Below are 12916 nucleotides of genomic sequence, written 5' to 3'. Positions count from 1 at the left end.
TTTCTTACAACATGTGCATTTCCATATCTTCCTCTTTCCATTGAGGCATTTTTTTTTCTTAAATTGGCGAACCTCAAAGTTTTGACTGCCTGGGGTGCTACAGATTGATTTATTACCTCGTCATTAAGGGTTAGGTTAACACAAAATCATTAAAATAGTAGTTATCTGACATTCTTATAGTTGAAAGGTGTCAAAACGTTAAAGAATTTATCGCATTATTATTAAACAAAAAATTTATAGTGCTAACTGCCTGGGTTTCTTCAGTTACAAGCAAATAGTACATACCAACCATATTCCTGAAATCAGTCTTAATTAACAACAAATTTCAGTTAAAACCAAGTGAACTTCTGTAATTAATGCCATTCACATGGCGTACAATTAAATTGTACATCAGACCCTACAGGAATAGAATACAGTACCACATATCTAAAGCAATGACTCACATGGTCCTCAAATCCTGTAGGACCATATCCTCTTCTCCGGCCATCCCTACGACCTCTATTTGATGATCCTCTGTGAGACATGTCTAGTCATTAACACTAGATGTCTAATTTCTTCTCTTAAGTTAACATCATTCCCTGAAATATATAAAGGAAATTCAGCCAATGCTACATAATCAAAGATGAGTACTTTTGTGTACTTTCACCTAAAACAACAAAGCTCACAATTATAAAAATTCAAGAGTTCCAACTAAAAAAATATATAGTACAGTACCTGTACTACACAAAAAATTCTTGTTGATTCAGAAAAATAACAAAATAGTCATATTGTATATTAATTCTCAATGAAAGATGTGAAGTATTTGTAACACAGGTCTATAATATTGTGAGAAAGGGAGAAAATGATTTACCTAATAGGTATAATATAAAGAAATAAGATACAGCATGCTTACTTTAAGTATGTCATAAATACTTAAAATACTGTATTGCACAAAATTAACCAATCACAATACTATGACAGGATACACTGAATTAACGATACAGTTGCTAACAAACAAGAACACCTTAGCACTACACTTGCTATTTGTTAAGAAATGGGGGTAAACTACTCCCAGTCACTAGCACCAACCTTGGAAACTACTACTACTTGTTTTATGCAACACATACAATTAATAATAAATTTGCCCTACTCATCAGTTCCTCAATGGCATCCAATGTTTATGACTTAACATCTGATTTTTGCAAGAAAGCTCAACATTACTGTTTGGTGACGATCCTGTGACTTTAAGCTACCTCATTAGTAGCAGTCAATAATTTTACGCAGAGCAGTGTGTTTATATATATACATATCTACTTGCATACAAAGAACTTCATACTTGGTTTCTATTTATTTTCCTTCACTGTTTCAATATTCAATTACTAAATGGGAGGCTAATGCTTAGTTTCAGGTATGACTTTACAACAATAGTTAGGTTTATAATTGCAGGATTTTTGAAATCTAATACATACTGCATTTCTTGTACCTATATTAGGCCTTAGTTCTAGTAGTGAAGAGTACATTTTAAGATTCAGAATGGCTGAAAGTTTGTCCATATTTCTCATTCTCTTATTAGGGACTTTGCTACAGTACTTTAATTCATTTACATTTATACACTAAATGTGCCCCTGTAGTATTCACTTACCTCTTGAATAGTCCTTAAAAATTCAGACAATACAATGTAACAATATCTCACTTAAAACCTGAATTTCCCTTGAAATCTAACCTGATTTACTAAAATTTTATCTTCAATTCTGATGCAAAGTTCACTAGCATCAAAGGTCAAAGTCTGACATAAACCTAATTTAACCCCAAGGGCCATTTAACTTTTTAGGTACTGTTCTACATGTCTACCCAAGTCTACATACTATATATAGAAAGCATAAGAAGCTAACATGATCTTAGGACAACTATCTTTATATGGGCAACCCGAATCTAACTTCCATAAAAACTTAAGGGAATGGTATGCCATACTAATTCATTTAAAGAGAAAAATACTTTTAATTGAATTATTTATTATATTGGTAGATGACACCTATTCTCAAAGAACAACCATACAAGGGCCATTAACCAGTAATTCAGGGTCCCAAAGAATGTTGGTTTCCACCTCCCAGCAGACACCACCCTATGGCAGTAACTGATCATGACAGAACCAGTGAATTTTTCATGGCCTTGGGGGGGACATGAACTTGCAATATCTGAGCGCACGTCATGACCAATGATCACATAAGAACAATAGATTGGGCATAGGTTCCGATAAGTGGAGACAGTCTGTGAGCATCATCTGCACCAAGACGGCAGCTGCTGGGGATAACTCAAAACTCACCCTAGTGGTGAGCACTTTCTATAATGGCCAACCTAGCTAAATTCAGAAATCACCTAATAATAAAAACTATATATTACATTTTTGAGACAGCAAGAAGCTAAAGTTAGAATCATTTAATCTTTTTTTATGTTTTGTAATGATTTGAATAGCATTTTTCATTTAACTTACACTGCATTCTACTGTACATAATGATTTTTATTATCTTATAGTTTAATTCTTTTTGAAATAGTTTACATAATGTTGGCACCTCTGTAACCTGATGGGAGCTATATTCTTTTGGGCTGCACAAATTAGCAATCCCAAAAGCTCTTAACAGGCCTAGCAAGCTGTTAAGACTTTACTAAATTGCTTAAAAGAAATGCACGACTCGCCTCAGGACAGAGTATTGGCACTAAATGTGGAATTCTTGAGGCAGGATAGCTGACAAACCTTGATGGCTTACCTGTCATTGAGAAATGTGTTTATCAACAGCTTTAATTGTTGCCAATCTGAATCCAATGTAACATCAAATTACAGTAATTTTGTGGTTTTTCCTTGATGTCTATGAAGGGTAGTATGTGAAAAATGGCCTATATGTTTACTAACCACAATATGAATCTATCTTTAAAGAATGCAATCATCACCACATCTGTCTGACACACACTCCTGAATTGACATTTTGTCACCTCAAAATATGCATATACATACCAGGATAATGAATTATATTCATAATGGTGTCCATATATACTCAATACTCATTTCATATTTACTAACCAAAATATAATGACTTTCATAATTTTCTATATACACTGCTGTTTTCAAGGTGTTCCTTAACTTTTTAAAATTTATTAAGGAATGCCTCAAGTGCTTATTTTACATTCACAAACACTTGTGGGATTTTTTTCTTGCTATTAGCCTAGTTATGTTTGAAAAGGGGTACAGGAGATGCTTCTTGCCAGAGAAATGGAATTTTTATTCTAAAATTAATATTAATAATACTTACCTGTATAATTTATCTAGCCCTAAATCCCCAAAAACCGCACCAAAATTTACCACATTGGCAACCCTGTTACCTCCTATTCTGTCCGCCAGTTGGCAACACTGTCGTTGACAGATACGAAAAACCTTCCCTCAAATCAGTTGTGATAGGCAGATCGTGGGGTAGGATGGGTGGGACTAGATAAATTATACAGGTAAGTATTATTAATATTAATTTTAGAATAAAAATTCCATATTAATAAACATTACCTTAATATAATTTATCTAGCCCGATTAACCACATTGAAAAGGAGGAGGGAATCTGAATACAATTTCCCCTTCGGACAGAATAGGAGAAAACAAACAAAGAAATATATATCATAGGCAGTCAAAACTCAACCCAAGGTCAAAGATACTAACAACTCAAAGTCTCCTACCATAATGCCACCAACTGCGGTAGCACAGGACAAGGAGTAAGTGCATAGTCAGTCCGTCTGTACTAAAGTCAGGTGCCCGACCAGGTGACCAGTCAGACGAATTGCGGACAGCAAGGCTGCACCCTGAAGACTATCAAGCACTATTCTTTCCCTAAAGGATGAGTGTCTGGACTGTCTGGGCGATTCAAAGCTAAGCAAACCTTGGGGGTGTATCAACGCAACCCGAAGTCGCCAGCAACGAATCGGCTCATGAGCAACTCCTAACTCGAGCTTTCTGGTGCCAAGAGAAAGGAGCGCGGAGCAAAAAGGCGATTCAGTCCCGAAGGACGAATGCCTGACAGTCCAACCTGGTCTCGTGTTACACGATCATCGGGGGTGTATCAACGCAACCGACTTCGTCAACAAGAAACTCAGGGCTACTAAATGTCGCCTGATCTCACACGAGTGTCTGACTCCGAGAAGACAGGTGAGACAAAAAGTAGATGGTGAGCGAGTCACCAGATGACAGCAGACGATCCATCGACTAATTCCCTGTCCAGGACAGTGGAAGAAGCAGGAGTCGTCAGGACAAGTGGAAGAAGAGAGTCGTCGGACAAGCGAACCAGTGGCTAGTCCTAGGTCAGCATCGACTCTGGGAGAAGCGTAGTCGCCAGTGCCGACAACCCAGTGGCTGGAACCATTTCACACTGAAAATGGAAGCAGCATGAGTTGCCAAGCAGTCAGTCCTTGTCATCAAAAACACCTAAATACCAAACTGCCTAATTCCCATTATAACTACGTCAAAAACTGCCATGGGTTATAATACAAAAACAAAAAATATATACAACAAAACAAAAATTAATGAATAATATACAGGTAGCAACCAAACGTAAAACAGGAAGACTACCTAATTCTCCTGTCTGACGACCTGTCCTGCCATCACCAACGGGCCCAAAGAACGAAGGTCGCCTAGAACTAGAGAAATATCCCTCAAGTAAAAAGAGGCAAAAACAGAATTAGAACGCCAAGTCGCCGCCTCAAGCACCTTGGCGACTGAGACGTTCTTCATAAAAGCTACTGATGTAGCAACTGCTCTAATACTGTGTGCACTCGGCGTCTGGTCTTCCCAGCAGCCGAACCACCAGTTTTAACGATCAGATCTGAGAAAAAAAGGATACACCATTCTTTGAAATAGGTCTCTTGACATTTTCGGGGTGAAACAAACAGATGACGGGGACGACCCTGAATGTCCTTCGTGCGGCGTTAAATAACATGAGAGCGCCCTAACAGGGCAAAGAACTAATTCCTCATTTAAATTACCAACAAAGTCGACCAGCGACTTCAGTACGAAAGACCTGGGAAGGGGATTGGGATTCAGACGATTCAGTCTTTGCGACAAATTCAGGAAGGTATGACAAAATCATGTCTTGTCCAGATCTGGCAACCAGAAAAGAGAGTGCTTGCAGTTCACCCACCCTCTTGGCTGTAGCCAGTGAGACAAGGAAGAGTGTCTTAGAAGAGAGGTCCCTAAATTTGGCAGAATTCAGAGGCTCAAACGGAGGGAACCTTAAGGCTTGAAGGACTTTGTTAACGTCCCATGTCGGAGGCGAACACTGCGGCCTGGGTCGAGATAGGGAAAAAGATCGAAGTAAATCTCTAATGACATAAGATGAAGAGATCTCAGGAAGCCTTGCCTTAAAAACATAGGAAAGCATAGACCTATAACCCTTAATGCACGAAGGTGACAGGGCCCTGTCATGATGTAAATGAACTAAAAACTCCGCTACTTTTGGTAAGGAAGGTCTAGAAATTGAATGTCCTTGAGACTTACACCAACGTCTGTAAACCGACCATTTAGCCTGATAATTTACTCTGGTTGATTGCCGCCTGGCAAGAGCCAACTGTCGCGCCACTCTGGAGGAGAACCCTTCGTGCTTGGAGAACCTCCTGACAGTCTCCAGGCATGAAGATGAAGCATGTGGAGCCTCTGATGGAACCGATGAAAATGGAGTTGTTTGAGAAGATCTGGTCTCTCTGGCAGGCGAATGGGGGGTTCCACCAGTGCTTCCAGAAGGTCAGGAAACCCACTCCTTCTGTGGCCAGAAGGGGGCGATCAAGGTGAGATCCAGACGCTTGGTTGCCCTCACTTTGTTGAGGACTGACCTCACCAGAGAGAACGGAGGAAAAGCATAGGCTTGAAGTCCCTCCCAGTCCTGCAAAAGAGAGTCTGTCCCGGCACTCTGAGGAGTCTGGTAAGGGGCGAAGAATATCTGGCACCGAAAATTCAGTGGGGTGGCAAACAGATCGACTGTGACAGGCCATTTCTTCCTGAGGCTGTCGAAGACTTCCTGGCAAAGTGTCCACTCCGACCCTTGAACTTCGTTCGGTCTCGACAAGGCGTCTGCTAAGACGTTGTGATGGCCCAGGATAAACTCAGGGACCAACGTAATCCCCCTGTCTTCTGCCCAACACAGGATTGATCGGGCTTCTTGAGTGAGAAGATCCGACTGTGTGCCGCCTTGGTTTCTCAAGTACGAGACTGCTGTGGTGTTGTCGACAAAGATCGCGACAACCGACTCCAACAGTTGTTCCTGAAATGAAAGAAGGCCTAGGTACACTGCCCTCAGTTCCCTCCAATTTATTGACATGCTCCTCTCCTCCTCTAACCAAAGGCCCGAAGCGGCTTCGGAGCCCAGGTGTGCGCCCCAACCTTGATCCGAGGCGTCTGACCAAAACATTAGGTCCGGAGGAACCGAAAGAAGAGATGTCCCTGACTTGAGGCGGTGAACTTGCATCCACCAACGGAGATCCTTCTGACATTGTGGAAAAGAGGCGACTATCGTGTCCTCGGACACGAAATCCCATGACTGGCGAAGTGTCGACTGAAGGGACCTCATTCTGAGACGACCTCCGGGAACCAGTTGGATGAGGGATGACAAATGGCCCAGGAGAGACCTCCAAAGAGAAACTGGCTGCGTTACGGAGGACAAAAATTCTTCGATCAGACTCAGAAGCTTGTCTATCGTTTCTGAGCGGGAGAAGCCCTCAAAATCTGGGAATTCAAAAAACATCCCCAGATAAGTCATGATCTGGCAAGGGGGATTAGATTGGACTTGTCGAAGTTGACACGAATGCCCAACTCGACACAAAGAGACAGAACTATCTCCCTCGACCGGAGACATTTCTCTAGAGATTCGGCCTGGACTAGCCAATCGTCCAGATACCGAAGCATCCTTACGTTTAACTGATGCAGAATAGCTGAAACAGGAGCCATCACCCGAGAAAAGATCTGTGGAGCAGTGGTGAGGCCGAAACAAAGGGTCTTGAACTTGGAAAACACTCCCGAGTCCATGAAAAACCGAAGGTAAGGTCTGCTTCTTGGATGGATGGGGATTTGCAGATAAGCATCCTGCAGATCGATGGAAATCATCCAGTCCCCCTCCTGACGGATGAAAGAACAGTCTGGACCGTCTCCATCCTGAACTTGGACTTTAGAATGAACTTGTTCAAAACCGAAAGATCTATGATGGGGCGCCAGGCACCCGAGGCCTTTAGAACTACAAACATCCGAGAGTAAAACCCGGGAGAAGGAGGAGCTCGCTCTATGGCATCCTTCTCCAAGAGGGCCGAAAGCTCTCTTCTCCAAGGCTTGACCCCTGATTGAGTGAGGGGAATAACTGCTGAACTCGAGAGGACGATTGGAAAGTGGAGGTCTGGAAACAAAAGGGATCTCGTAACCTTCCTTCAGGACCTCCACCACCCAAGCATCCACCGCTCTCCCCTGCCAAGCTGACCAATGGCGGGAGAGACAAGCTCCTACTGCGGTCTCCAGGCGAGGTGATGACTCCTACTTCCGAAAATTCTTACGCAGAGACAAGGAAGAAGAAGAAGAAGAAGGTCCTCCTGGAGGTTGAGCTCTTTCTCTGCCCTTAGAGCCACGCCAAGAACCTCTCCCGCGTTTCAAAGGGTGAGCACCAGAGGATGAAGAAGAGGCACCAAGCAAGCCGAGATGTACTCTGGAAAAAAGAGCCAGAAGGAGGTTGTTGGGCTGGAGCAGAAGGTACAGATCTGGTCCTAAACTTACGCTTACTCCTTGAAGGAACGGGAGGAAGACCAGAGGAAAAAGCTCTTGATAAGGCCCAGTGAGCTTGGGAAGAGGCATCACCTTGATGTTCCTTCAAAACCTCAGAAAGCACAGAAATATCGAAAAGAAAATCGCCAAAAGGAGAAGAGGACAACAGACGGGTTCTCTGAATCTCCGATACAGAGGAGGGTAACTGCGACAAATACAGGTTACGCCTTAGAGAAACAAGAAAGGCCTGCATTGAAGCAGCAAGCTCGTTCTGATGTACAGAAGCGATTGAAATGGATGAGCAGAATTTCTCAAAAAGAGGAGCATCAGGAGGAACAAACCCGGAGTCCTTGATATACATTAAAAGCCCTCCGAGGACCCACATATTGAAGGATTGAGCTTCTTGTAAGGAGCTCATAATAGCCTCCATAGCAATAAAATCTTCAATTGAGACAGAGACGAAGCCTTAGAAGGCAAGGGTTGACTTGAAAGTCGGACAAAATCAGGATTTGGCTTGGCTTGGGGGGCGAGAGAATGAAGAATCACCCGCAACCTGGTAAACTCCTCTCCGGTGTCGTAGAAGAGAAGAGAGCTTCCTCTTCCCTTCCCCGATCACCTTCGAAAGTTTAGCGGCAACGTCCGCCCTCACTCTCGCGAACCTCTGGGCAAAGGGAAAACGTAAAAATTCCTGTGACCGGGAAGGACCGTCAAGAAAAATCCCTTCTGTAATACAACGAGGCGGAGGCTGCTTCTGCTCTTTAGGCCTCGCCTGAGGAAGAAAACTCAAAATTAAATCAAAAGTTTCTTGAATTCTACATCATGACATCCATTCGAGGAAACAAACATCAATATCACACGAATCCGCGTCATCATCATCATCATCGTCAGATCCTAACTTAGAAACTTCCTCTGAAGTAAAATCCTGACGACTAGCTATCTTAGGTCTGACACTAATATCCCTCCCCCCTTCTCCTAAATAAGCGCCCTTTGGCACTGTTACGGGACTAACAGGGGACACGTTGGGTAAAGATTCGTTAGGCACCTGCCCGGACCGGATTCCCCCTAGGCCTTCGCCACGACGGGGTTCACAAGCCGGGGTATCTGTCGCACCGTTACCCATGGTGCTGTCGATAGGTACCTGACGAGGAGCTGAAAATGAATCTAAAAGTGTGTTAGACATTTCTAGTAAAGGCTTCTTGAAAATTCTCTGACAGATTGTTAAACTTAGCAGAAATATCTCTATCTAGACTAAGCTGTAATTTCTTAAAATTCTGTTTCCAGGTAGTTTCCATTGCCAAAATCTTCGAATCTACATCAGAAATAACTTCACTAATTACCGGTTGTACAGGGGGCAAAGCATCAATTAATTTGGAGTCGGAGGTCGTACGATACCGAAAACGAAGAGCCAGAATCATGAGCGCCCAAGTCAAAGAATTCGTTAGATACAGTTCTAGCAATCTATTTCTTTTTCTCCTTAACCGATCTTTTACGCTGCAAGATTGTTTGGCGTTTCATATAAGCAGTCATATCCTCGTCAGACCAGGGCGGCTTACATACGTCCACAAACGAGAAGAAGTCTAAGTCACAAACCTGTCCACGACAAGAGCTACAAATGTCATGTGGTTCATACTCCCTGCTACTCATCCTTGTCCCACAAACCGGGCAGTTCCTGGATGTTGCTGGCAGAAGGAAGCATCGTAATTTCTTGGTAATCCATTGTAGAATTGGACAGGTCAGTAGTTTCCGGGTCGCGCAAAAGTTCGTAATTTAAGATAAGAACCACTACAGAAATCAAAGTTAATTCACTATTTCGTGATGTAATGCGTGAGTGGTAATTCATATAAAGTCTCATTTAACAAATAATGAAAGCTTTAAAGGCACAAAAATGTTTAAGGAAATTTATAAAGAGCGGCCGTGATGTAAACAACACGGGCGCTCGTTAACAACTGATTTGAGGGAAGGTTTTTCGTATCTGTCAACGACAGTGTTGCCAACTGGCGGACAGAATAGGAGGTAACAGGGTTGCCAATGTGGTAAATTTTGGTGCGGTTTTTGGGGATTTAGGGCTAGATAAATTATATTAAGGTAATGTTTATTAATATCAAAAGTTCACTTCCTACAAAGTCAGGTTGGAATGAATTTCTATACTGCACTTTTATAATTAATAACCCTATATGTCAGTTTAGGGCATGGGGAAGGGGGTCGGGGGAGGGGTCAGCAGAGACTGCCAAAGGCCTATGGTGCCCTATGCAAAGTTTGGGAAGGTAGAATTCAAATGGGTTGTTGCATCCCTATATTTTACTCTATGCTATGCCTAATGGCACTCCAGGTAAATTAGACTTTGGTTTTATGTACGGCCCTCCAAAAAAATGGTTTTCCCTCTCAGGCAGGTTCTTGTACGCTTTCTAAATAAGTTGCTTGTTATATTTTATAATTGTCTTTTAGTATTTTCTCATCAGTATCATAGCTCCTGCAGAATAAAACCTTTAGCTTTTTTTGAATTTGTAATCTATCATATGTTTTATGTTTAGTCTCATTATTGCCTTTCTTCTCACAATTTTTACATTTAGTAATGGTGGTGTTGGTACATTTATTAAACGTATGATTTTTGATGCATTTAGATAGGGCAAACTTGGTTATTTCTACAATTTGTTGCACTATCACCAAATCTCTTCAATAAGGTAGGAAAGAGAGTCCAAAGTTAGATTAGGATAAGTGGGGACCAAATGCCTTGGGTGGGTAAGACTCACTGTCCTAAGTTAGTTGTAAAACTGACACTAATTACATTACTGCATACACTTTTCCAACAGCTTAGACTACCTTGTGAGTCACGGATTCTTGTTTGGTGTGAATCACTAGTTTTTGGCTTTGCTCTAATCTATAGCCTTAGACCCATTTCTCCCGAGTCCCATCTAATTAAATTGTTGAACAACATAGGATAAGCTTAGTCCTAAAAAGGCCTGGAAACATAAATAATTCGAAGTGGATAGTCACTATGCGGGGAAAATAATTTCACCGCCACATATTCTCACTGCATGCTCATTTCAACCATTGGCCAACAATTTCTTCAAATTTGATTGATACTGCAGTGTTTGATGACTTTCAAGTCTCTCATAACTTTCAGGGCATTGTTCCAAAATCTTTGATGCATTATCTGTAGAAGTCTGGAAGCTACAGCTAAGATCTGTCTGTATGTCTTTCTGCGAGTATGAAAGACAGCATGATGATAGATAGATCTCTAGAGGCCACGCAACTGATCTATTCACCTTACAATTTCCATTAATATGAGCAACCAGTGTGAACCAGGATGATGAAATGTGCATAGCAGTTATGTCATATATTAAAACAAATAGCATTACAGTAACTGTAACTACAGCTTATAATAGATCATTGGAAACAAAATTTGGAGTTTGAAAAGCAATATTTACTGCTTACAATAGTTCAACATTTTATTACAAATTTCAGTATAAAAGCACTGCTAAAAAATGCAATGGCAAAAAAAAGCATGCAGCAAGAATAATTGACATTTTTTTTCATGTATAAATTCAAGAAACACTTTCAGGAGGTGAACATATTTAAAATTTATTTTCACTGCGAAAATGGCGACACCCGTAGGACAAAGGTTGAAAAGAGCGTGCGGTGAGAATAAGTTCTGAAATTATTTTCACTGTGCGGTGACAATATCCACTCCCTAAATAATTGGCCTAAGGTAAATCTTAAGAAGTGCTCCGGCCAATTTTGAGTAAAAATGTGTTCATAAGTTGAAAGAAGATATTAAGTATGTTCTAAGGAAGAAGGAAATTAGTGACGGAAAGTCCTGTCGGTCTAAAAAAAATAACATGAATATTTGAACCTACAGAAAAAACAAAGTCCTCTATGTTGTTGTCTCTGTCGTATCACCTATTTTACTGAGCTCCTGTTCGTTCGTTTGTGTGCTGCACAGTCTCAAATTGTCATGGGGAAACCACACCTTCCGAATGACATCACGAAAAAAAACTCCACCCAAAAAGTGACATCATTCGACAATATCCAATCATAAATAAGCATGTTTCAGTTTTCTCTGACAGGGAAGCAAGTACAGTCACTTTAACCAATGACAAGGTATTTAGTGTTACCGAGTCCTGTTTTTGGGGGCAAATATACCTATTTTCCTAATTAAGTGTTAGTTGGGCCTGCACCATGAGTGAATTGCCAGGACCATCTTCACGCTCTGATTTTGCTGCCGAAGAAAGTTATCCATTAGTGTGTGAAAACTGTTAAGTCAACTAGAGATTTCATTCATTATTATTATGGGAATATTGAAAGATTGGTCACTTTTGCCCAAAATCACGGGCTAATTAAAAGTGAACAAATTTGCCTGACATGTCAATCACAGTGTCATCTTGATTACAACAAAAACGCCGTTCGCTGTGATAAAAGTTATGTAGCCACCAAGAAAGAGAGAAAGAAGTGTAATTTTTGTGTCAATATTCAAACACACATGGTTTGAGAAATCTCATTTGGATGTTGAAACCAATTTAACATTTTGTTTTTTATTTGTGTCCGATTGGTTCTCATATAAGTTTGGTCGTTTTGAGCTTCACATCAGCGATCCGACCATCAATGATTGGTACTCATTTTGTAGGGAGGTGATAGTGAACTGGACATTCAGACGGTCTCACAAAATTAGAGGGGAAGGGAAATAAATTGAAAATTAGAGGGGAAGGGAAATAAATTGAAATTGATGAGTCTAAGTTTGGGAAAAGGAAATATAATGTGGGGAGAATTATAGAGGGTCAGTGGGTATTTGGGGGCATTTGTAGGGAATCTAGGTAGTGCTTTACGGTTCCCATTGAACAACGAATTTCAGAAGTGTTGCTTGGTGTCATTAAGGAGTATATTGAACCAAGAACAACAATCTCCGACTGCTGGAAAGCATATGACTGTCTGACAAAGGAGGGCTACGAGTATCTACACGTGAATCACGGTGTTAGATTTGTGGATCCTGAAATATTTGCCCATACAATCACTAATGAGAGGCGGTGGAGACGTAAAAAAACTTGGTGCCAAAATATGGACATGCAAAAAACCTTTTGTGGGGTATTTAGCAGTGTCTTATTTTAAACTACAGATACAAGACCCCTTACAAAGGCTACATGCTTTTGTCAAAGCTGCTGCTGCATTGTATCC

The 12916-nt window shown here is 41.2% G+C and overlaps 1 protein-coding gene across 4 annotated transcripts in view; it reads right to left on the bottom strand.

Moving 5' to 3' along the window:
• The window catches only part of LOC135200074 (DNA repair protein Rev1-like), a 690203-nt gene that overhangs the window by 156825 nt on the left and 520462 nt on the right, over positions 1 to 12916 (bottom strand). For all 4 annotated transcript variants that reach the window (XM_064228361.1, XM_064228359.1, XM_064228360.1 and 1 more), the window contains one exon: positions 444 to 578. In XM_064228361.1, the coding sequence (XP_064084431.1) occupies positions 444 to 524 (81 nt within the window). In that variant the 5' untranslated portion in view covers positions 525 to 578. The remainder of the gene's footprint in view (positions 1 to 443; positions 579 to 12916) is intronic.

This window comes from Macrobrachium nipponense, chromosome 26, assembly GCF_015104395.2.
Source record: "Macrobrachium nipponense isolate FS-2020 chromosome 26, ASM1510439v2, whole genome shotgun sequence".
NCBI classification, from domain to species: domain Eukaryota; kingdom Metazoa; phylum Arthropoda; class Malacostraca; order Decapoda; family Palaemonidae; genus Macrobrachium; species Macrobrachium nipponense.
This window is presented reverse-complemented; position numbering and strand designations above follow the sequence as displayed.